Source organism: Temnothorax americanus, unplaced genomic scaffold, assembly GCF_048541705.1.
Source record: "Temnothorax americanus isolate GAGA-0224 unplaced genomic scaffold, ASM4854170v1 Scaffold40, whole genome shotgun sequence".
In the NCBI taxonomy this organism is placed as follows: Eukaryota; Metazoa; Arthropoda; class Insecta; order Hymenoptera; family Formicidae; genus Temnothorax; species Temnothorax americanus.
In genome coordinates, this window is record NW_027509548.1 from 1064550 (window position 1) to 1089022 (window position 24473).

The following is a 24473-nucleotide window of genomic DNA, read 5'->3' on the forward strand; positions in this document are numbered from 1 at the left end:
AAAATTATCGGAAAATTAAATAAAAAAATAAATAATGGTTTTTACATAGTGTAAGAGTAAGTTATATGTTCTATTAGTGTAAATATTAAAATTTATACAATAAGTCAGTTGACTACGTCAGTGCTAAAGCAGAGCGCAACTCCATGGTGGAAGTAATAAGGTGTGTTTATGCGCACGTTTCTTGCAATATCCAATCACAGAACGTGACAGAAGTCCGCCATGTTTTTTTAATTTTGGTAGGAGATTCAAACGGAAACACACCGACACAAGAATCTGTTAGTATGAGTTCAAAATGGACGATTCGGTCGGCAGCTTTGATGTTAGTGTTGGCCAAAATGGAGTGCGCATGCGCGAAATAAAGCAGTATTCTGTCTCACTTCTCTCTTTGTCATTTCCTACTCGTTAGCCCATATTGAGGTTAGTTTAACGCAGTTGGCGCGAGATACAACTATGTCTGTTCCCAGCAAACACAGAATACACCTTTGATAAAATTTGGAATTCAATGCCATCTTTGGCGACAATTTGCTATCAAAGGTGTATTCCGTGTTTGCTGGGTTACTTTCAATAAAAATTATGCAGAATTATTGTTGACGATGTACAATGTTAACAATGCGCGCGAAAAAAATGAAAGAAATTAAAAAATATTAAAAAATATTACATAAATAATAGATGAATTGTTAATGATGCAAAATAATGAAATATAAATACTAATATATGAAATATTATACTAATAATAATAGTATATATATGTTATATATAAATATATATTATATAAAATAAGTCAGGAATAAATGTAAAATAAGTATATATATAACACACATATAATATATATAGATTGTAACGGCCTGCCTTTTGGCTGTTTTTATCGAACGCGGACTAGCTCCAGGAGTTCGATGGTAGGCCCAGAGACAGAAGGCAGTTTTGATACGAAACGTGGTTTATTACAGTGGTTCAATTACAGAGTACGGAAACGCATTCGGTTTATGCGGCGGACGCGGGCGGATTATATGCTATAAGACAGCCGCGATAAGTACAACGCATTCGGTGTGTGCGGCGGACGCGAGCGGATTATATTCTATAAGACGGTCGCGATAATTACAAATTTCGGGAGCGCATCTGATTTATGCGGCGGACGCGGGCGGATTATATGCTATGAGACGGCCGCGAGAATTACAACGCATTCGGTGTATGCGGCGGACGCGGGCGGATTATAATCTATAAGACGGTCGCGATAATTACAAATTTCGGGAGCGCATTCGGTTTATGCGGCGGACGCGGGCGGATGGTATTCTATAAGACGGTCGCGATAGTTACAAATGTCGGGAGCGCATTCGGGTTATGCGGCGGACGCGAATCAGGTGGTCCGCACCGGCGCGATGCGGTACGCGTGCGAACGGGCCTTGAGGCCGGCCAATGGCTGGTCGGCCCGCGGCGCGAGAATCGCGGCGCGGGCGCGTGTGTGTTATCCGGCGCGGTTTCTTTTCTCGCGATATGATCCGGTGTTAATTATGCGGCGCGGAGGTAAGGGAAACGAACGGCCAGGGGCTAGGCTGGTCGATCGGTTGACGAGGAGGTCCGACTGTTCTGGCGGCAAGAACTCTTGTCGAGAGGCCGAGCACGCTCGACCCCTGGTTACCGTGGCAGACGGGGTGTCCCGGGTAGGAAGGCGGTCAGCGCTCGAGAACTCTCGAGCGAGGCACAGAACGCTGTACCCCGTTTCGTGAGCTGGCCTAGGAAGCGGAAAGGTACTCGTCTCCGAGGGTAGCGGAGCACAGGTAGCTAAGCTCGGATTGCGAGTGTCGATCTGTCGCGGCGCCGGTATTTTATACTCGCCCGGGTGGTACGCTAGGGAGGGGAGGCCGATTCCCGCGTGAGCCGCGCCGCCGGCGGAGCGGAGCGGGATCGGCGTGGCGGTAAGCGTGCTCGCGCTCGGCGGCGTTCGGCTCCCCTCGGTGTCTGTCGGAGACCCGGGAAGATGTCGGTGCGGCGGAGTGCCGCGCACACGATCGCGGTTCCTTCGTTTAAAAAATAAGGTGGGCGCACCGCGCCCTTTCCTCGCCTGACGGAGATCGTCAGGCGGCATCCGGCAGTTCTTCGCCGGGAATGATGCATGTGTGGGGGTGCATCGTTACAAGATTAATTTTCTCACATAAAAGTATACACACATAGTATACACACAAAGAAATTATGTAAACATTTTAAATTAATATATAACACTTTTTAGATTAAATGTATACATTTATTTATTTTTATAAAATATGTCACATTTTACAATATATTATATATTAAATATATTATACATTTTGTGTGTGTGTGTGTGTGTGTGTGTGTGTGTGTGTGTGTGTGTGTGTGTGTGTGTGTGTGTGTGTGTGTGTGTGTGTGTGTGTGTGTGTGTGTGTGTGTGTTTGTGTGTGTGTGTGTGTGTGTATGTGTTGGGAATAAGAAAGGGGTTAAAAGAGAAGGGAACGGAAATGGAAATTGACAAGGAGGGAATGATAGTGGGAAAGGTTAGGATAGTTGGCGAGAACTGGAAGATTATAGGGGTGTATGCAAAGAAGGAGAGAATGGAGGAGACCTTACAGGAACTAGGGCATTTTATGGAAGAGAAAAAGGAAGGAAGATTTACGATAATTGGAGGAGATTTTAATGCAAGGACAGGGCAGGAAGGAGGGAGAGTAGAGGAGGAGGAGGGGAGAGGGCTGAGGGAAGGAGGAAAAAATCAAAAGATAAAAAGATGGATAGAGAGGGGAGGTTGCTGGTGAAATGTGTAGAGGAGAGAGGGTGGGAGATATTCAATGGGAATGTGAGAGGGGATGAGGAGGGGAAATTTACATTTACGGGAGGAAGAGGGGAGACAGTGATAGACTATGTGATAGGGGATGGAGAGAAAAGGGAGAAAATCGAGAGCATGACGGTGGGAGATAGAGTGGACTCAGACCATCATCCCTTGGAAATGGCGGTATGGGGGAGCATGGAGGAGGACAAAGGGGGAAAATGGAAGAAAAGAAACAGGGGAGTGTGGAATGAGGAAGGAGTAAAGATGTTCGAAGAAAGAATAGGGGAAATAGAAGAGAAAGAGGAAGAGATAAATAAGGAATGGGACGATATGGAAACGAGAATAGTAGAGGCAATAATAGGGGTGGAAAAGGAGGTGAAGGGAAGCAGGAATAAGAAGGTGAGGTGGTGGGACAAAGAATGCAGAGAAACAAAGAGGGAAGCGAGAAGAAAACTGAGGGAATGGAGGAAAGGCAGGGAAGAGGGCAACACATACAGAGAAAAGAGGAAGGAGTTTAAGGAGCTGTGTAAGAGGAAGAAGGAGGAGGAGAATCTGAGATAGGAGAGAAGGGCGATGGAAGCAAGGAGAGAGTCGGAGGTATGGGAGATAGTAAATAGAGAGAGAAGAAAGAGGAGAGAAATCCAGGAAGGGATTGAGGAGGAAGAATGGAAGGAGTACTTTATGCAGCTGTTAGGTGGAGTAGAGGGGAGGGTGAGGATGGGAGAGGACGGGAGGAGGGAAGAAAAGGAAGGAGAAGAGGAAAAGGAGATAAGCATAGAAGAAATGAGGGGGACAATAAGGAAGCTAAAGGATGGAAAAGCAATGGGAAGGGATGGGATACCAGGTGAGGTGTGGAAATATGGGGGGAAAGAGTTGGAGACTTGGGCATGGGATATATAAACAGAGTATGGAAGGGGGGAGGTTGGCCGGAGAATTGGAGAGAGGGATTAATCGTCCCAATCGTAAAGAAAGGGGAAGGAAAAAAGGTGGAGGAGTACAGAGGGGTGACAATAATGTCGTAGCTATACAAGGTGTACACGGCCATTATTGCGGAAAGGTTGAGAGAGGAGCTAGAGGAGAAGGGAATTATACCACATAATCAGACGGGTTTTAAAAGGGGAATGGGAACGATGGATAATATCTATGTTTTACACTACTTGGTGAATAGGAGGCTGGAGAAGAAAGAGGGAAAGTTAATAGCATGTTTCGTAGATCTGAAAGCGGCATTTGACTCGGTAGACAGAGGGGTGCTAGTAAAAGCAATGAGGGAAAGGGGAATAAGGGAAGGGCTAGTGAGAAGGATGGAGGAGTTGCTGAGGGAGACGAGAAGTAGAGTAAGGGTAGGAAACGATATAGGAGAGGTATTCTGAACGGGGAGGGGGGTGAGACAGGGGTGCCCGCTAAGCCCGTTATTGTTTAACGTGTTACTAGCGGATATGGAGAAGGAAATGGGCAGGGTAAAATGGGGATGAATAATGTTAGGAGGTAAGAGGGTATATACGCTGGCATATGCTGACGATGTAGTACTAATCGCAGAGGACGAGGAGCAAATGAGGAGTATGTTGGAAAGATTAGAGGAGTACTTACGGAAGAAGAGACTGGAGTTGAATGTGGAGAAAACGAAAATAATGAGGTTTAGGAAGGGAGGAGGGAGGGAAAGTAAAAAAAGATGGAGATGGAAAGAGAAGGAATTAGGAGAGGTAAAGGAATTTAGATACCTGGGATATGTGTTCCAAAAGAACGGAGGACAGGAAGCGCAGGTAAAGGAAAGGATTAGGAAAGCGGCGGCGGTGATGGGAAAGGTATGGGGGATAGGGAAGAGACGGTTTGGGAAAGACTGGGGAAAAAGATTGTGGTTGTTTGATAGGCTGGTGTGGACGGTGATGGGATATGGAGCAGAAATATGGGGATGGAGAGAAAGAAAAGGGATGGAAAGGATGGAAGAAAGGTATATTAGATGGGTCTTAGGAGTGGACGGGAGAACACCGTGGTACCTTGTTAGGGAAGAGTTGCAAAGGGAGAAGATAAGAGGGAGAGCGGGGATGAGAGCATGAAAATTTGAGAAAAAGTTAGAGGAGGGTAGAGGAAGCAAATTGGCGAGGCGGTGTTGGGAAGAGATGAAAGAAAGGGAGAGGGAAGGGAAAGCAGGCTCGAGTTGGGAAAGAGAGAGAAGGAAGTTTTTCGAAGAAAGAGGAGAGAAGTTAGAAGAATTGGAAAGGTTGAGAAAAGACGGAGATAATTGGTTTGGTAAGCTGGTTGGGGGAGATAAGGAGAGGCAGAGGAGAGAGAGATGGGAGAAGATTGAGAAGTCAAAGTATAATAAATGGTATAAGTGGATAAAAAAGGGGGTATTCCGGGATATTTGAAGAAGGGATAAGGAGAGAGTAGATGGAGAAGGGTAGCGAGGTTTAGATTAGGGAATGAGGTGAAAGAGAACAGATATTGGGAAAGGGAGGAGAAGAAGAAATGTAAGGTGTGTGAGTATGGGGAGGAATCATGGGAGCATATATGGGAAGAATGTAGGAGTTGGAAATCAAGAAACGGTAGCTGGCAGGAAGCGGTGGGATGGGTATTGGATGAAGAAGGGGGAGGGGAGGAATGGATGATAGAGCTAGAGGAAGAAAGAAGGAGAAGGAAAGGGGAGGTGGAAGAGCTGGAAGAAGGAAGAAGCAAGGAGGAAAAAGGAGAGAGGGGAGGAGAGAAGGAGAGGGGAGAGAGAGGAGGATAAAAAAAGGGAGAAGTAAGTAATAGGCTCATGTTTTCAGATCCAGGATGGAGCGAGAGGGGAGAGTAATAGCAGAGGCGGTGGAAAGGAAGGTGGAGGAGAAGGTAAGAAAGTTGGTGAAGGAGAAGAAGGAGGACGATAGAAAGAAGGACGAGAGAATGGAGGAGATGGAGGAGAAATTAAGGAGATTGGAGAGAAAAGTTGAGAGATTGGAGCAAGGTGGAGGCAAAAGGAAGAGGGCGGACAGCGAGGAGAGTGAGGAGGGAGAGAAGAAATGGTGGGCGGGGGTGGACGAAGGGAGCGAGGAGGAACTAAGAAGGAAGAACGTCATAATAAGGGTTGAGAAGGAGAGGTGGGGAGGGAAGAAATCAAACTGGGACAAGGTGAAGGAGTTCTTCACAGAAGGACTGAAGGTGAAGGTGACGACAAGGAATGTAGTAGTTCTGGGGCAGAGAGGTGCGTGGTTGACGATCTTGGTCAAACTGGGAGACGAGGAGGAGAAGTGGCGGGTGTTGGAGGCGAAGAAAAAGGTGGGTAATAGGGTTGGGGTAAAGATCTACGAAGATAAGTCGGTGGATAGGAGAGATAAAGAGAGAGTAGAGAGAGAGGAGAGAGTAGAAGGGAAGAGAGATGTGCGTAGGAAAGTAGGAAGGTCGGAGGAGGAAGAAATTTTAAAAGGGATGAAGGAGAAGCTGCTCATGGAATCCGACGAAGAGAAGGAGGGGAGGTACAGAAAATGGACCGAATAGGGAGGAGCAGGACGGGAAGAAGGAAGGCGGAAAGACGAGTCGCAGAGGAAGCGGAAGAAGAAGAAGAGGAAGAGGGGAGAAAGAGAATGCGGGGAGGGGAGTAAAAGTGTTGTGAGGTCGTAAATGATCAGGAGGGGATAAAAATTATGTAAGAGGTTTGGGTACGTTCCTCAGTAAAAAACGCCTTGTAAGCCCTGCGGGGAAACGCAATAAACACTTACATATATTATACATTTTGTAGTAATAAACACAATTTTTTAATGATACGATAATATGTGGTCACACATTCAATATATATTAATAAAATTTTTATATTTTATAAATACTTAAATAAATTTTTACAAATAATGAATACATATTATTAAAAACTTTACTGATAATGCTAAGCTATTGCACAAAAAAAATTGCATGGCTTATTAATATTAAAAACTAAATATATAATTCGCGCATTGTAATACTAATAATAATACACAAACTTCTTCAGCTTCTTTTCACCAACCTGTCTCATCTATTCGTATCAAGAGACACGGTAGTGTCTCGCGCCAAGTACACGCGGAGCGAGACCGACCGTGACTCTTTTACGCGACGCGACGGGTTGCGAGTACTCGAGATGTTGAGATCTCGATAACGAGTGAACGGATCAAGTTCTAAGTAGGCTTGATCGATAGTTTGGGGTCCAATTAGGGGGGGGTTTCTCTCATAATATTCCGCTACGTGCCCTACGAGCGGAGATATTGCGACGCAAAGTCCAAATGTGAAAATTTTTTATTAAGATACTTCCTCCTCCTCCTAACGCAGATATGATGACGTCATAATCAGAAACGTCACTTTCACTTTTTCGACACTGGCGGCGCAGGTATCGCCAGTTTTGATATCGCGCGCGTATTTCGAAATTAGGTTGATAGACTTATCGATCAGGAAGAAAATTTCTATTTAAGTAAATTAGGTAATAATATATATTTTGAGTCAACGGAAAAGAAGGTTCTCTACGCTTGGCAGAAAATGCCGCTAGGGAATTTTTAAGTCGATTCTTATGAATCAAGCTTGATATAATATATATTGAGTCAACCATGAAGTAGTATAAGGAGACATGACTAGATAGTGTCGAGAAGCAAAAGATGGTCATGAAAAATGTTCCGTGTAGAGGGGAGGTTCGCTGAACGGAATAACTTGCAACATTTCGTCGCCATCTTTCCACCAATAAGTTAGAATGAGAGAAAAGTATATTTGTTTCATTCTAACCTATTGCACTTGCACTTGCTTGCATTAGTTCAAAAGTGTAACGAAAACGAACAGGTTTTATATGTGCAATGTGCAATGTGTGAATCTGTTGATTTGTAAAGGTTACTGATGCAATCGCATTTGGTCAATTCGTCCCAAAAAGACTTAAAAACTGTGGCCGTATCAGGCCGTATTGTGTCATCTTGTGTGACAGAAATCAAGTGCCAGCTTCGTTAAGAGGTAAGGAAGAAGAAGCTTTTATAACCTAAAATTATTTCCATGTAAATTAAATTAAGTAATTATTATTTAATTTTGAGCAATATTTTCTTTGTTATTAATAATTAGATTTTGTATATTTTCTAAGTCCAAACACACATTAATATAAATAGTATATATGTGTATATGTGTATGTGTATATATATATATATATTGTGACGTTGCGGCTCGCCGCATCGTCGCGGCGCCCCGCCGCCGTCACAAGACGCGGAATTTCGCGCCCAGGGACGGACCGGGGAGGCAACGGCGAGATCTCCAGGGGTCGTATTTAATCGCGTTTCCGCATTCTGATTACTTTCTTTTTTTTTTGCAATGTAATACGCGCGGCACCTCACCCACACCACGGCAAACCTTCGAGGGAGTACTTGGCGAAGGAAATCGAGGACGATCAATAACCCGGGAGGGGTGGCAAACGCGGAAGCAGCAGAGATCGCGGGCTGGCGAGAGCAACGCGGCAGGCGGGCGGCACGTGCGGCAGCGACGGACGAGGCCGCCGATAGCGGGGCCCCAAGCGCTTGGGTAAACACCCGGCTTTAGCAAATGATCTCCACAAAACATCGACCTACGGGGTGACTGATCACCGCCCCAAGGTCAAACCGGAGGCATACCGCCGAGAACCGAATTCCGTCCGCTGCTAAGGACAGAATTGAGGAGTCGCACGCCCCCGAAGGATCTCGTATCGACAGCACTGCGCCGGGACACCGCGGGCTTGCAAGCTCACGCCCGATTGGCTCGCGCGCCCCTCAGGAAGGGGTACCGTATCGATTCCGCAATCGAGCGGGTCTAGCGTTTTCACTCTCTGGTCGTCCGTCGGCGAGATACGTTTCGTAAGATACGCGATAGCCACCCCGAGTCGGGTATTTCGATATTTGTCTGGAGGATCGAGGATCGTGGTGGAAGGCGACGGCGAGAAGCCCAGGAGGAGGCGTATCCCCGGTGAGGTTGCCCGTAAATCGCGATATGTAAAGCCACGACACCGCCCTCCGGTACACGCTCTCGCTCGGGATAACGTATGTTAAGATTGAGTGTAATTTCGCGATCGATAACGAGAGCGAAGGGCCTCGGGATGGTATCGTGGCCGCGGAACCGTGGTACAAGCGTAGTGGCGAATCCCTGGAGATCGCGATAGGCGTTAATGAGTTCGATATCGCGAGTATATTGCGTTGTCCTCGCGACCTTGGTGTACGGCCGCATACGGGCCGGTAGTTCGTCAATTGCGTTACCGTTTCTTCGCGTCGGGAAATTCTGGTGTTCGAGCGTCGGTGTTAGCGTATCGATTTGTGTTCGGATCTTGTTATTACGGGTTGATAATGGTGCTCTCGCGTTGAGAGACTTTGCGTCCGGTATTACTTGCGTTGCGTCTTATACTCGCGTTAAGAAATTACCGGCGTTCACACGCTTCGTGCGTTTAGATGTTACTTGCGTAGTCCTTCCTGGCGTTCCGTGGTTATTAGACGCGTACTTCGAGTCAAAGGTGGTGCGGCCTTCTCCACACCTGGCGCCCAACATTATTAGCGATATCGCGACTTGCTTGGTTAAATGACTCGGCGCCTCTCCGTTGCGCCCGAGCCGAATATCTCGCGTTAAGTTAAAATATCATTGCGACAGAGTTTTCGTACGGTTCCGGACGTGGTTTTCACGCAATCCAAGCGTGACGTACCATTATTTCGCGACATTTTGCGTTGAACCTCACTCTCGTGAGTGATGTTAAGTGTAGTATTCTGGCGTGTTATAATTTCCGACTCGAATTATTAATTGTTTGAGAATAGAACCTTCAGCGTGTTTATTAGAGACCCTACTCCGTGGGTGTCTCGCGTCCGCATTAATATTATTTCTGTTAAATGAATCTCGACACCCCGCCACCGGCTATTCTTGATTTATTTATCGAATTTATCTTGTGTTTGATCGAAGCCGGATGGATAAACGTTGTTATTTTCTCGACAACCAGTACTCAATAAATGTTATATTCTTTGTTATCTGACTGAGTATGGAATTAACGTGTCACCCCGCCGAATATCGCGCCACCCTTCATTAACCCCGCCCGTGATTAGGTCAAGCTAGCCGATTCCACGCACCTCCCCACTTCGTTTTGCGTCTCGTTTAGGTTTTCGCGATTTCGTGGACGCGAAGGTACGCGTCTGGCGCCCAACATTCGGAGCATTTCGTGGAGTACCGGAGATGCGAGGAAATCACTGGAGAGGCCAACCATCCCGCTCTCCTAAGTCCTTTTGATCCGGCTCACGTCCCGGAGCGGTCCGGGAGTGCAAAAAGTCGTGACAATATATATACACACACACACATATATATATATATATATATATACATAATTATATACATACACGTAAATATGTATACATAATTTACATTAAAATAACATAATACCTGATATGATACTCTTTGATCTTTCATGATCGTACAAATATAACAATTTCAGTATCTAATATGAATTGAACTATCAAAATAAATATTACATATTACAATTAAATTTACATATAAGCTATCTTAATTTCACGATTGTTTCTTTTTTTTATAATTTATCAACAACTTGTAACAATTCATTTAATTCTTCAATATTTACAATTACAATAAATTTTGAAAGAGAATGAATTTCATCATTTATATAAATATTAACCTGTCTATTTGATAAAAAAGCAATTCTTTTTTTTACACTATAATCACTTTCTACTTTTTGGAAACCAAAAAACTTTTCATTTCCTCTTGAATAACTCCACTCTGTAGACGGAAGAGTTATCAACTTCAAATTATTTTGCAAATATTTAAAATATATATGTCTATTATTCTTATGTTCCATTGTGTTTTATTCTTAAGTTCCTTATGTTTCTCTACTTGTATCCGGGATTCGTCTTTCTGAAATATATTTAATTATATTAATTTTAATTAGGTAAACGTATTTACATTATATATTTCATTTTAATTTTAACATTTATTTTTGCTTATTTATAATTATATAATATATACTTACGCGTATATATTATTATTTATTTTAGTATAGGCTCAATGAAAAACGTTTTTATACGTTTATAAAATATTATATTTACTTATGAAACACATTTTTGATATATTTTACATTTATTACCGTATACACGTGTGATCATGTGTTTCTAACCTTTTCGTGTCTCAACAGCTGTCACAATTTCAAGATGGCGACGAAATGTTGCAAGCTATTCCATTTAGTGAACATTCCTCCATACGGAACATTTTTTGTGACCACTTCGTGACTACGGAGTCATGTCTCCTTATACTACTTCATGGAGTCAACGGAAAAGATGATTCTCTACGCTTGGCAGAAAATGCCGCTAAGAAATTTTTAAGGGTCGACAGGAGTCACGGCCGAACTCCGAATTGATGTTGGAGACCTCGCGCGGTGACAATACGAAACTTCGTTTCAGTGTCGCCAACGTCGAGAAACTAACTTCTGGTTTTATGTGTGAATACGCACACACACCATTGAACTGCTCACGCGGACGCACGGTAGAAAGACATATGCTAAGACTGCGGCGTTGCCGCGTCTGTGCGGCGTTGCCGCGTGCTCCCCGCTTTAGCAATACGGCCTGAAAAATGCTTTCTGGCCGTCCGTAGCAGAAGGCAGTAACGTACCAAGGCCAACAAGCACCCGCTTTAGATAAATTTTGTTTTGCTGATGTATTTAGAAAATTTACAATAAACTAGAATGATTCATCAAAATGTTTTTATATCAGCGGTGCACACGTACTTTTGTTGTTAAAATTTTGCAGCAAATATTGAGATTCTGATGTATTAAAAAATTAGATGGATAATAATGTTGATAAACACTCCTTTTTTTTATGTTATAAAACTTTATTTTAACATTATACAAAATTATTTCACAATAAGTTTTATTTCTGTAATATTATATGTAAGTTATATATATATATATATAATATCACATATGTCACAATTATACATATTATTATGAGAACACTTTGCAATAAGTATGTATGTATGTATGTATGTAATAAAAAAGTCATTATTTTATTATATATATATATATACAATCATGTGCAAGTATTTGCGACAATTTTTCGTCAAATAATGTTTAAAATAATTTTATTGCAAAACTACGCAATTAGGCAGTTCTGTATTGAAAAAAATGAGAAGAAAAATAAAATAATGACTTTTTTACTTGCTATAGTTTCTATATAGTCACTCTTTCAAATACGACAATATCAGAAATGTTAAATAAATGAGAATTAAACATATTATTACGAGAACACTTTGCAATAAGTATGTGTATATATATATGACATATATGTGATATAACACTTACATATAATATATTACAGAAATAAAACTTATTGTGAAATATTTTCGTATAATATGAAATAAAGTTTTATAACATTAAAAAAAAGAACAAAAAACGGAGTGTTTAATTAACATTATTATCCATCTAATTTTTAAATACATCAGGCTCTCAATAATTGCTGCAAAATTTTAACAACAAAAGTACATGTGCACCGCTGATATAAAATTATTTTGATAAATCATTCTAGTTTATTGTGGATTTTCTAAATACATCAGCAAAACACAAAATTCATCTAGGTTTTCATTTATGTCTTGCATGTATGTTGAGATAGGTACTGCACCTCTCTGGCCACCTTCTAATGCATAGAGCATACAGTCTTATCCAATATAATACCGACTTTATTTTGGTATACTATTTAATATCTTATTGATGTTTACTGTGATTTTCTATTATTAAATTTTATAATTTTGTAATTTTTATTTATAACTCATATTTACCTATAATATATAAAATAGATATTATTTTCAAGTTACATCATATTTTAATCACAGAGAATATGACAGATATATTTATAGCATTATTTACTTTAATCTTACCATTGATAATAATGCCAAGGAGTTTGGTGTTGAAAATTTATAATTACTTCGACTGTATATATAATTGTATATAAAATTGTATATAAAATCATTTTGACAATAAATCATTCAAGTTTATTGTAGATTTTCTAAATATATTAGCAAAACACCAAATTCATCTATGTTTTCATTCATATTTTCTGCATAACTATAATTATAATGTATGTAAAGAGTTACTGCATTTCTTGCACTTCTAATAATTTTTTTCCTTGTAATATAAATAATGAATGATGTATAACATAATTCATTTTATTTGTATGAAAATAAATAAGCAAGCAACAAAAAAAACGAAAAAAATTATTAGGAACTATATAGGAGATGGATTATAATGCATTCAATGTACAAATCTGGATGGATGTCGTTCTACAAATTTTTAATGCAAATCAAGGACCTATTAAAGGATTCAAATCCATGTTAATTGCCAGTATGAAATCTACACATGTGTCACAAGATTTTGGGACGTATATAGAAAAAGCAGTGACCGAAGCTACTAAATTTGCATCCAAACATTTAAAAAAAAATTGAGCTTACTAATAAGAATGGATAAGCAATTATACTTGTTAAAAATTATTATATTATTAGCACAAGAAATACATATAATTGTAATAAAATCATATTTTTATCTCTATCTTTATATAAATGAATGTATGTGTTTGTCCGCTATGCAAATTTACAGTTTTGAAATTAAATCAACCTAATTTGGTATACTATTTTATGATACTCTAACTTAGACCGTAGACATATTTTGAGAACCGCATCATTACCGATTTTTTGGGATATCGGTTCTAAAATATTTATAATGTCTGTCTGTCTGTCTGACTTACCTACTGCGAACTACTCATTTATTAATGGACCGATTTACTGGAAACTGGTGCCAAAATTTGTCTAACTTTTCGGAAATAATGTACTAATATATAACATTCTTACGGTGGTGTGTACGTATGTTTGGACGTTACATTTATATATTTTATGTATTTGTCAAATAAAGAAATATAATAAATAATATAATATAAATTATGTCACTCTTGGTCGTGTTCCGAAACTGCCAGTACTAAAAATCTATAGGTCACGTCACATGTATTACAGATTTTCAGCACTGGCAGTCAATTTCGGAACACAGCTCTACGGCCTGTATTACAATATATTGTACAAAATGTTTAAAATAGTCATTGGTAAAGAGGAAAATAAATTATTATTTGACGAGGTATTCAACGTACGTTGAATGTATACGGACGTAATGTACGTATTTCATGTTAGTTTTTCAAGATAAAAACGGGTTTTGAATGACAGTTCTTTAAAACGTTGTTTTTTTAAACAGCTGTACATAATTTTGCACAAAATTGTACTTTTAAGTACGACATTCCTATAGAATGTTTCCCTTGGCAAAATCAAACAACTTTTTCTATTTTAAATTGTGTAAAAAATGTAGAAGAAATATATATATTATTATTTCATTAAATACATATATGTATATATGTGTATTTAATCCGTGGTTATAAATTAAGTTTTATATCTGTTTTTTTTTGTAATAACATTATTTATATCGATTTTGATTTTATTATAACATATTTCTTTTGTTAATTTCAAAAATTGGCTGTAGTCGTAATAGTTTGGATGATTTCTGAAATATTTTTGCTATAAACCAGGTAGCAGACAGTCGTCATAATGACGTGATTTTTACGTCATTTTATGACGTATGTTACGTCATTTATTCCTAGAGTTTAACGTAAAAATGACGTATTTTACACGGTCCTAAGTCACATCCCAAAGACGTCATTTTCTGACGTTTTATTGACGGCAAAAATGGGTTCAATGTACGACATACCGGTTTCTAGAAATGTTTTTTATGAAATTAAAATTTTAAAACTTGAAAATTTTGTCTACTTGATAAACGTTTATAAAAATATGTTCTTTTTCTTTATTTAAGAAAAAAAAAAGTTTTTTTAACTGTTTCGTTACATGCCATGTGCATATAGACGCTCTCTCAAGGCGGTCACCCACCCATCCTAGTACAGTACCGCGTCGGAGTCGCTTGACTTCGATGATCCAGTGGACAGTGACGATCTTCTCACCCTGATGCTTTCTTATTAATTGTACTTATCTATAAAACAGGTACATCTTTAAAGTGTTCAAAAATCTTGTAATGATATCTTCTTGATAGTTATAATACTGCATGAAGTAGTTGTCATAAAACTATAATTACACACGCAACTAGATCCACTTATACCATAAATTCACCACGTCAATCATAAAATTACGAAACACTTTATAAATGTAGGAATATTCCTGTGAAAAATACTGTGAAAAATATGCCATTTTTACGTTAAACTTTAGGAATAAATGACGTAACATGCGTCATAAAATGACGTAAGAATCACGTCATTATGACGACTGTCTGCTACCTGGGTAGTCACGTAAACGTCTATATAATGTCATTTTACAAAGTCTTTTTGACGTATTAAAACATGACGTTAAATATACGTCACTTAATCGACGAATGACGTTACTGACCAATTATGACCAAATATTGACGTCAAAATGACGAGTGCTTGCTACCTGGAATATTATTATTTTCAGTATTATAATAAATAAAACATGTGCATTTTTTTCCGATTAAACACTAGAAATACCAAAAGCTATTTTCAACCGTTTCTATTTTTTAATATCCTGTTTTTTATTGTAAAAGTAGAAAATGTAGATTATAATAAAAAAATTATTCGATGTTTTTAACATAATTAATGTAACATTACTTTTAAAAATTGAAACGGTAGAAAATTATTTGATATTTCTAGTGTAAAGGTTACTTTAGACAATCTAATATAATTCACGTCAGAAGAATTATATAATTCTATTTGTTATGTTTTGTATTTTGTAATCTAGAGAACATTTGAAGATGTATAATTAATGTATGTATGTATACATATGTCTGTATCTGTATATATTTTTTTACATGTACCTCTAATTTTTTGAATGTTTTTTTATATATGCAATTTTGTCACAAACTGTCGTGAATTATAAATCGTGTAAATTAAAACTAATACTCTTTTAATATCTTTTCTTTTTCTATGTTCTGTCCTGTATATTTTTGTCTATCCTTTTATATTTTTTTTATGTCTATCCTTTATACCAATTCTATGTCTCTCTCTATCTTTCTCTTTCTTTGTTCTATTTGTATTCGTAGGAAATGTAAAGAATTGTTTTCTTTAATATTAAAGAAAACAATTTTTACATTTTCTCTTGACGGAAAAGACCACCACCTTCTCGCGGTTTCCGTTGAGCAACAATATGTACGTTGTCCATGCATTTATTTGAGAACAATTACAATAAATTTATCATATTGTTGCACAAATAATTTATTCCTTTTTTAAATTTTATATTACATGTATTATTGCCATTAGCAAAATAATTATACTATCAAAACAATATTTCTAAAACAAACAATATATAATTTAATGTTTTATTTCACTTTTCTTGTGTTAACAATAATTTATTTTCTACATTAATAACATGATTTTTTTTTAGAAGAAAGCGTACATATTGGCCAAGAGTGGATTTCTATTATTTACGCTTTTTCTGTTTTTTATTTCTTATATACAGTTTATTTTCAAAATAAGGATAATATAGTTTTATTAGATATTATTTATGTAATTGATCAATTTTACTAACATTTTTTGTTATTAGTTTCATTACTTTTAAATAAAGAGACACACGATAGTGTTTCACGCCTAGTGTGGGAAGGGATATTTTATTGTCATATGCAATGTCATAATATATATTTTATTCATAATCAACATCAGAAGGGAAACGCGAGACATAACAGACGAGTCAAGTCAGCCGACGCGCTAACGCATATGAACGCATACGCCGACTTTCGGACCGGCTTTGGCTATGGCTATGCTTATGTATGCGCTCTTCTACCCGCCCGAAGCTGGCCGAGCCGCGCCGAGTCGCCGGTCGCCGCCGAGCGCCCAGCGCACACGTACACGGCTCCGTCAGCTGTGTGCGTGTCCCCACCAGGCGCGCAGGCAGCGGGCAAACAGCACCATTGGCACCTCTGAACACAGCCAGTAGGTAGGCTACGCCGGTTCTGGATCAAGGCGTGGTGCTCGCGCGGGGTGCGGGGCGAGGGGATCTCGGCGGCGCGGGGATCTCGGCGGCAACACCGATGACGTCATCCCCTCTCCACGCCGAGATCCCCGCGCCGCCGAGATCCCCTCGCCCCGCACCCCGCGCGAGCACCACGCCTTGATCCAGAACCGGCGTAGCCTTTTTTATAACCTAATTTAATTATTTATAACATAATTTAATTATTTATAACCTAATTTAATTAATATAATCATTTAATTTTTTTAAAAGAAATTTACATGACTTAAACTATGGAGTTGCACGCAGGAAGAGATGGCGTCGAAGACCTTTTTTTTCCCTAGGTCTACGTTCAACAAAAAAAATTAACAAAAAACCATATTTTACGTGACTTAAACTATAGAGTCCCCATAGTGGGGAAATGGGGGTGGAAGACAGGAACGGACAAGTTCATACGTGCCGTGATGAGATTATTCTATTTTAGATAAAAGTTTTTATCTATCTTTTAATAATTTTATTAATTCTTTAAATTTGAAATGAACCGTTTATATAATTAAAAAGGACATTTTACCGCAACATATATATAATTTAAACATAGAGGAGGCTAATGTTAGATGAAAACGGAAGAGAGATTGAAAAATAATTTTGCCACTATTTATGCCAATATTCAATTTTTATTCGTTATTTACATTTTTGCATCATATACAATGTTATCTAAGCCGTAAGCTAATAGTTCGCAATCTATGAGCGAACTTCCATCGGACACCTCACTCAATACTTTTCTCGCCTGACATTTATCCGTGATACGATTTTGTCGCAAGATTGTTACAAAATTTTTATACTTAGTATTAACATGCTGTATATCTTGACATAAATTGAAATATACATGTTCAACACATTGTTCGATTTCAAACAAAAATAATACAGTTGTTGGTATCATGTATAAGGATGTCGCAGGATCACGCAGCGTAACTTTTACAATATTAGCGTCACGCATTTTAACAAGTTCTATAATTAGATGATCTTGAATACACAGCGATGAACCGACAGTCGACTGCATGAGTTGTTCGATATCCATGCGTCTTTCGATGATCGTTGTCCACGTTGTCCACGGAAGCACGATCTGATTTCCCCGATTGTCGCCAAGAATCAATTCCACAAAGGATGTAGATCCCACACTGATTCCGATATCCAAATATTTGTAAGCCGTGACTGTCAGGGCAAATCGTCTGCCCAAGATACGAGGCGTATAACGAGGTTCCGATTTATTAAAACTGTGGAAAAATAAAGTAGATAAATTAATAAAATTATAAAAAAAATAAATTTTAAAAAATTTATCCAAAGTAATATTTACGTTTTGCGCTCGTCCGATGAAACTTCACGAGGTTTAGGTGTATAACGAGGTTCCGATTTTTCACGAGGATACGGTACGTAATAATTCATACTTGTGTTGCTTCCCTCAAAGCCGCGAAGTCCCTTATCAGGAATATCACGAGTGTACATCCACTTTTCAGAATTATTTACGTCTTCACTGCGACCAGCCATTGTTCTTATTACTCCGTAAGAGGTATACTGTTTTCACTGTTGAAGTTGTCGCTTCGAACGATGAGACTCGATTGATTTTGACTTAGTAACACTGGTTAAAACGTTAACTCCGTTTGCAACGTTTTAGAAAAATTGGACGGCGCGCGCAGATGAAAAATTATAAGAAAAGGGATAATTCCCCTTCCTTTGACATTTTCAAGCACCAGTGTCAGCGCTGCTTACATAGAAGTTATAAAAAAAAATCATACCAATGACTATGAAGTGGAAAATGAACCAATTATACACGACAACACCCTACCTTAAAAATTATGATGTGGTGGGGGGAATTAGGAGAGGGAAACTACTAACAACTAATGGGAATAGGGAAAAGAAAATAAAGCATTGTAAAATTATATATATAATTTATTTTTTTTAAAGATCCCAATTCTTCTGCTGTCGCGACCACCAGTTAAATAATTTTAATACATTTTGTAATGCGCAATTCTTAACATGTTTTCCACATCGCATAGTGTTAGTAACATCTAGATTATTTAAAGATTTGACATCTTCGTAATCCGCATCCAAAGTCTCGATGATCAGCTTTTCTGTCGCATAATTCTCAAGTAGATCCACCAGCCATTCCTGTTTCTGGCATCCCTTGACGTACACGAGAGTCGGTATCTCGTCATCATCTTCTGTACCAAGCACGGCTGATGTAATTAGGCGTTTTACCATACCGTACGGCACGTTTCCCTCATCCCATGGTAATCCATGGTGATTTGCAATCAGCCAGGAAGCACATGACTTGTCAGATTTTGTGAGAAGACTCCACGGCATGGGGCGCGTAAAGATGTAATGCTCCAGAACGGTCCCGTTTCTCAGCACCGCTGCCTCCTTTACGACAAATTTCATCCCGACGATGAATCCTTGCAGATCGACAAACGTTGGCACGATCATGATGCAACGAAGGAATGATCCGTACTGTACCATATCGCGCTACATATGTCGCTCTTATATCGGATTATTTGTCAACATGGCGATTTACATGAGTTTGCGCACTACATTAGACAGCGGGCAGTATTCGATTACGCGATCATGCAAGATGAGACAATAGGCGGTAGTATTTGCAGGTACATTTTCTTTACAGTCAAATTCTATTCGCACATCCACGGTGGCGCTTTTGACAGACTCGTTTTGTCGCGAGCAATCGATGACAACAAAAGGTCCTTCCATCAGGAATGTATACAAGCTGCAAAGCGTATCACTGGAATCGTATCCGTAATAAGTTTTACGAAAACGCGCGTACATATCAAAAAGAAGGCCATATCGATTTTTAGTAAAATCTAAGTTCAAGTCATCGTACGGATAAAATTCGGAGTTTAGATAAAGTTTGACATTGGTCAAATTACAGTCATCGAATACGCTAACATTTTGAGACATGATGTTCTTGCGGCCGGTCTGCAGCGCAAAAATAACGTATCGCGGCTTTTCTAACTGAGTCGCAGTCTTGACAGCCCACGAATGCTTGGTCGTGCTCTGCAAGAGTGGATACTCGTACAGATCCCACGAACGAAAACTGACACTAAGATATCGCCCGCTCCCCAAGGCCCGTAACAAGGATAGTTTATTAACCTCGTTTAACGTAACGTGAGGCATTCGCCACTGTACTTTAAACAGTTCGATTTCCGGCTCCGTCGCCGGATCTCCTATAATGCAATTGTTGTCGCTACGCGCACGTATCAAAATTAATTCGTGACGAGCATTAACAACGACGCGTTTGTAATCCTCGCAAAAGCCCAGCAACAACTTGAGCGGTACGCAAAAGTTGAAATATCCTTCCGGTATGCTCGATGTAACGTCCCAGCCAGCATTCCGCATGAGTTGAGAATCATTATACGATAGCGATACGTAGTTCTTGATGGTACTGGTTATTCCAACGTTTCTGTTGCGATCAATCTCCACACCGTTGAGCTCGTATCGAATCTCATCGAACATGAATGCTGCACAATTATTTACAAGCATTGCCTGAGACTCATCGTCATTCCTTCTCTTTATTACCAATCGTCCTTCGACGTAGAGAAAGCTTTCACACGGCAACGTGTATAAATCTTGCTGTTGTATGGGTATTCTTATCTCATCGTTGTGTGCAAACGTCGTATTGGCGTACGGATTGTACGTGTGAGTTTCAATCTTGACGACGCTATTGTCAAAGATCGGTTCACCTTCAATGTTCAAGATATTAGCCATTTCGTACGACGAAACCCAATGATTTCAAAAATTCAACGTTCAACGCAGTGAGTTTCTTCTTTGGCGATCGGATTGTCTCTTTAATTTTGTTACTCGTCTGTCGCACCTTCTCCACTTCGTTCAGTATGAGCATCTCACGGTTTACCACAATCGTCGTTTTCGCACATGCAGTCTAACGGTGATCTCTTCTCCACGAAAATCAATCAATCGGCCGTCCTGATCCACGACACGAATCGTTAGATCAGTAATGCTCCGTACGATGATCGGAAGGTAAATGATCTGCGCCGGCGTTTCCGATATCTTATATCCCGGTGGCACACTCGGCGAAAACTCATGTATCGTGTGCACGTACTTGTCGTTGCTGTACGCGCCCGCGGTCACGTTACACTCTATGCGAATGATGTTTACACTGATGATATTTATTGGAACGTCCGATTCGTACCATTGTCGCGGCTCCAGCACGCGATTCGCTGAAAATCCCAGCAGCGATCCAATGTTGTTCGGTTTGGCGAAATTTACCCGATAAGCACATTTGATCTCGCTCTTCATCGTATTGTTGTTGGCTCGAATAATCAACGGATATTCTTCATCTTCGCCGACATGTTTCTTTCTCGCAATATTATTGGATTGGTCCAATTGTAAAATTGATTGTTTCAAATACGTGTGTATATCACGCAGTTCGTATGATCCTTCGGGAACGGTAATCTCCTTGTCGTCAAAGTAGAATTTATTGTTCGAAGAATTTACATTCGGTATCGTGTAATAGGTTTCGAAATCTGTCAGACCGAGCTCATAATCACCGTCGCTCAAATCCACGGTGGGAAAGTAGCTTACCGCGAGGATGCTACTCTTGCCGGTGAGCGTAAATGTCAGTGACATGTTTGAATGAATACTGAGTTCAAACAATGCAACGCCATGCTTTAAATTGAGCATCAACCGTCTGTAGAAAGCGCAGACACAGTTGTCCACAATTGCTCTGATCGTATCGTTGATAAGGTGTGTGATTGTACTCGATTTGCGTCACGTTGTTCTTTAGATACAGCACCAATTCTCTCGGCGGTCGAAGATTGCCATAACTGTCAAAATATATGGCTCGATCTCCCCTCTTCGCGTATGCCACCCAGTGAGTACCAGGTCCCTCAGCGTTATCCAAATTCACGATGCCACTCTCGTTTCGACGCACTCCATCCATCGGTAAGGTAGTACGCATAAAAATACCTCTAAAATATGGAATGTGCATACGCTTTGCAAGTTGTTGCAGTTGTACGTTGGTAGTTACACCTTTCGGAATTTTTAGCGTCTCTTCGACGTTTTTTTTTTCCTCGAGACTCCCCGTCCACGTTTGTACGGAGCGAGATAAAGTCCGTGACCTTCCATGGCGCGATTATGTCGTTTAAGTTCTTCCAGCTGACGTCGCGCGACTTTGTTATCGTTCACAGCCTTCGCGACCCCCGCCGCTCCACCGACTAACGAACCGAGAACTCCCAACAACGGTATAATGGGCAAGATACCACCGCGTTTCGCTGCCGGAAGTATCCGTTTTTTCGAATCCGCTTTCTTCTTCTTCATTTTCATCTTCGTCTGCGTCTTCGCCTTCGCCTTCGCCTTTATTTTCAAACCCATTCCGAGCTTCCGTTTAGCCTTCATGGCCGCCCAGACGGCGGTAGCTGCAGCTTTCTCGCAGAGAGTCGAGTCTTTCGCGACGACGCGTCCTAGCGCTCTCTCGGCGAGTATCTTGTCCGCCGCGTGTCTCTCGGTGAGCTCGCTACTGTGAGAATAAGCTATGTCGTGTTCACGACACGCTGTGTCCAATGGATTAATACCTTGATCACCTCTTGCTAATCGTTTTTTTAAATGAGTGCCCGGACCACAAAACTGATAGCCGGGGATATGCAATTCGATCGGAAGTGCGTTAATCGCGCGATTTAATAAGCCTTTGCCTATTTTCGTTGGCATTCGTAGCAATCCTTTATCAATGGCGCGGGACCGTCGATGTGCGTTCGCTGCCACGGTTGATTGTAATGCTCGTAACAGCGACGATATGTTTGAACCTCTGAATCTGTTTTTATATGTTCCGGAAGCTTGTCCCACACGTAGTGGACGTGATCACAGCACATTTGCAACAGAACAGGTTTCGGCACAAATTGTAGCTGTTCGACACTCAAATTGCGGATATCTGAAGGTCTCGTCAGCAGGATGAACATCTTTGCAACTGAGCGATTCGCGGTGCCGCCTACCTATAAATAGGCGTTCGGCCGGAAGCTCCAGTCGACAGTCGACAGTCTGAAAAATGAGATTCGTGCGACAACCGTTGACGATTCGCGTGACGAATTGCGACGACAGGTTACGGTCGATGGGGAGCAACGCGGAGAAGCGCAGACACGGTGCAATGCTACCGACTACTATACGCGCGATCATTTGCGGCCCCTCGAATTGCGGTAAAACCAACGTTCTGATAAGCTTGCTGGAAAGTCCACACGGTGTACGTTTCGAGAACGTGTATGTGTACTCGAAATCGTTGCAGCAACCGAAATATCGATACTTGGAGAATGTATTAACGTCGATAGAAGAGATTGGCTATTTTACGTTTTCCAACAACAGTGACGTCATTCCGCCGAGCGATGCGCTTCCAAACTCAATCTTCGTCTTTGATGACGTGGCATGTGATAAGCAAGATGCTGTGAGAGAGTACTTCTCAATGGGTAGGCACTCGAGCGTCGACTGCTTCTATCTCTGTCAAACGTACGCGAGAATACCTAAACATCTGATACGTGACAACGCGAACCTACTGATCCTGTTCAAACAGGATGGTACCAATCTGAAACACGTGTACAACGATCACGTAAATACCGACATGTCGTACGATGAATTTTGTGCGTTGTGCCACGATTGTTGGCAACGCAAGTACGGGTTCGTAGTGATAGACAAGGACAGCGCGCTTTCGAATGGCCGATACAGAAAAGAATTTAACGTGTTCGCGATACCGCAAAAGCGGTCAGTCGATGTCGATACCTCGTCGAGTTAAAACGTGAGATTAACAGTCTGCTTTTTCCCGCGATGGCCACGATCGACAGGAGCGAGAATATTCGCGAGCGCGAGAAGATTGTGAAGGAGATTGCGAAAACGAGTGATTCGATTCGTAAGAAACTTCGCGCTTTGAAGACCGGTAAGATCGTGAAGGACATTGAGTTGGACGCACACTTTAAGCCTCTCATCGGACCGTTGCAAAAGATCGCAGACAACTCGATCTCGGTGAAGAAAGAGGAGCCGACGGAGAGCGACGCTTACGTGGGGATCGAAACGTTACCCTTTCAGCAGCGGAAGAAGGAGGAGATGGAGGAGAAGGAGGAGGAGGAGGAGGAGGAGGATAAGGAGGATTGGGAGGATGCGACGTCGAAAAAGAGAAAGTTATCAGACTCCTGGTTGGATCTCTCATCGACACCGCATAAATCTAATCAATCGAAACGATCGAAAGTACTACCGATAACCTCCACACCGTCCACGACGGCGAGAACCGTGCAAGATACAATTCCCGAATTCCTCACAAGCGTGAATGTTTTTGAAACCACAGACGACTCGATCGCGACATCCGTACGAAAGCAGTTGGAAACGTCGAAGGGACGAGAAACGTTTCTACAAACGTTGCAAGATCAGTTGGGTCCACTGGGCCGAGAGTACATCAGGGCTTTTGTGAGCGCCGATCGAAATATAGACCCCGCATACGGCGTTTATTTCGGCAAGGATGGAATGATGCTCGGTAATAAACGTTTTCAGTTGGACAACGAGGATAGGATAATTATCGATGGCATACGATATATCGGTACACCCGGTCTTTATGAGTTGATCTTCAAGAGAATGCCCGATGACGAGATCTACACGGAGGGAGATATGAAAAAGTATAAGAGCCTGCTGTTGGCAACGAGTGCTCATAAATTCAAGCACGATCCTCGCGAGC

The 24473-nt window shown here is 40.8% G+C and overlaps 2 protein-coding genes across 2 annotated transcripts; one reads left to right on the forward strand and one right to left on the reverse strand.

Moving 5' to 3' along the window:
• Positions 1-5548: 5548 nt before the first annotated feature.
• LOC143902807 (uncharacterized) lies at positions 5549-11346 on the forward strand. The gene is made up of 2 exons (XM_077415976.1): positions 5549-7711; positions 10893-11346. Exon 1 carries the CDS (start codon positions 5549-5551, stop codon positions 6248-6250), a length of 702 nt encoding a protein of 233 aa, XP_077272102.1. The 3' UTR covers positions 6251-7711; positions 10893-11346.
• A 5420-nt stretch (positions 11347-16766) lies between these two features.
• LOC143902817 (uncharacterized) lies at positions 16767-18997 on the reverse strand. The gene is made up of 2 exons (XM_077415997.1): positions 18102-18997; positions 16767-18021 (listed from the first exon to the last, which is right to left on the reverse strand). The coding sequence occupies exons 1-2, from the start codon at positions 18290-18292 to the stop codon at positions 17433-17435; spliced, it is 780 nt and encodes a 259-aa protein (XP_077272123.1). The 5' UTR covers positions 18293-18997; the 3' UTR covers positions 16767-17432.
• Between the last annotated feature and the right edge of the window lie 5476 nt (positions 18998-24473).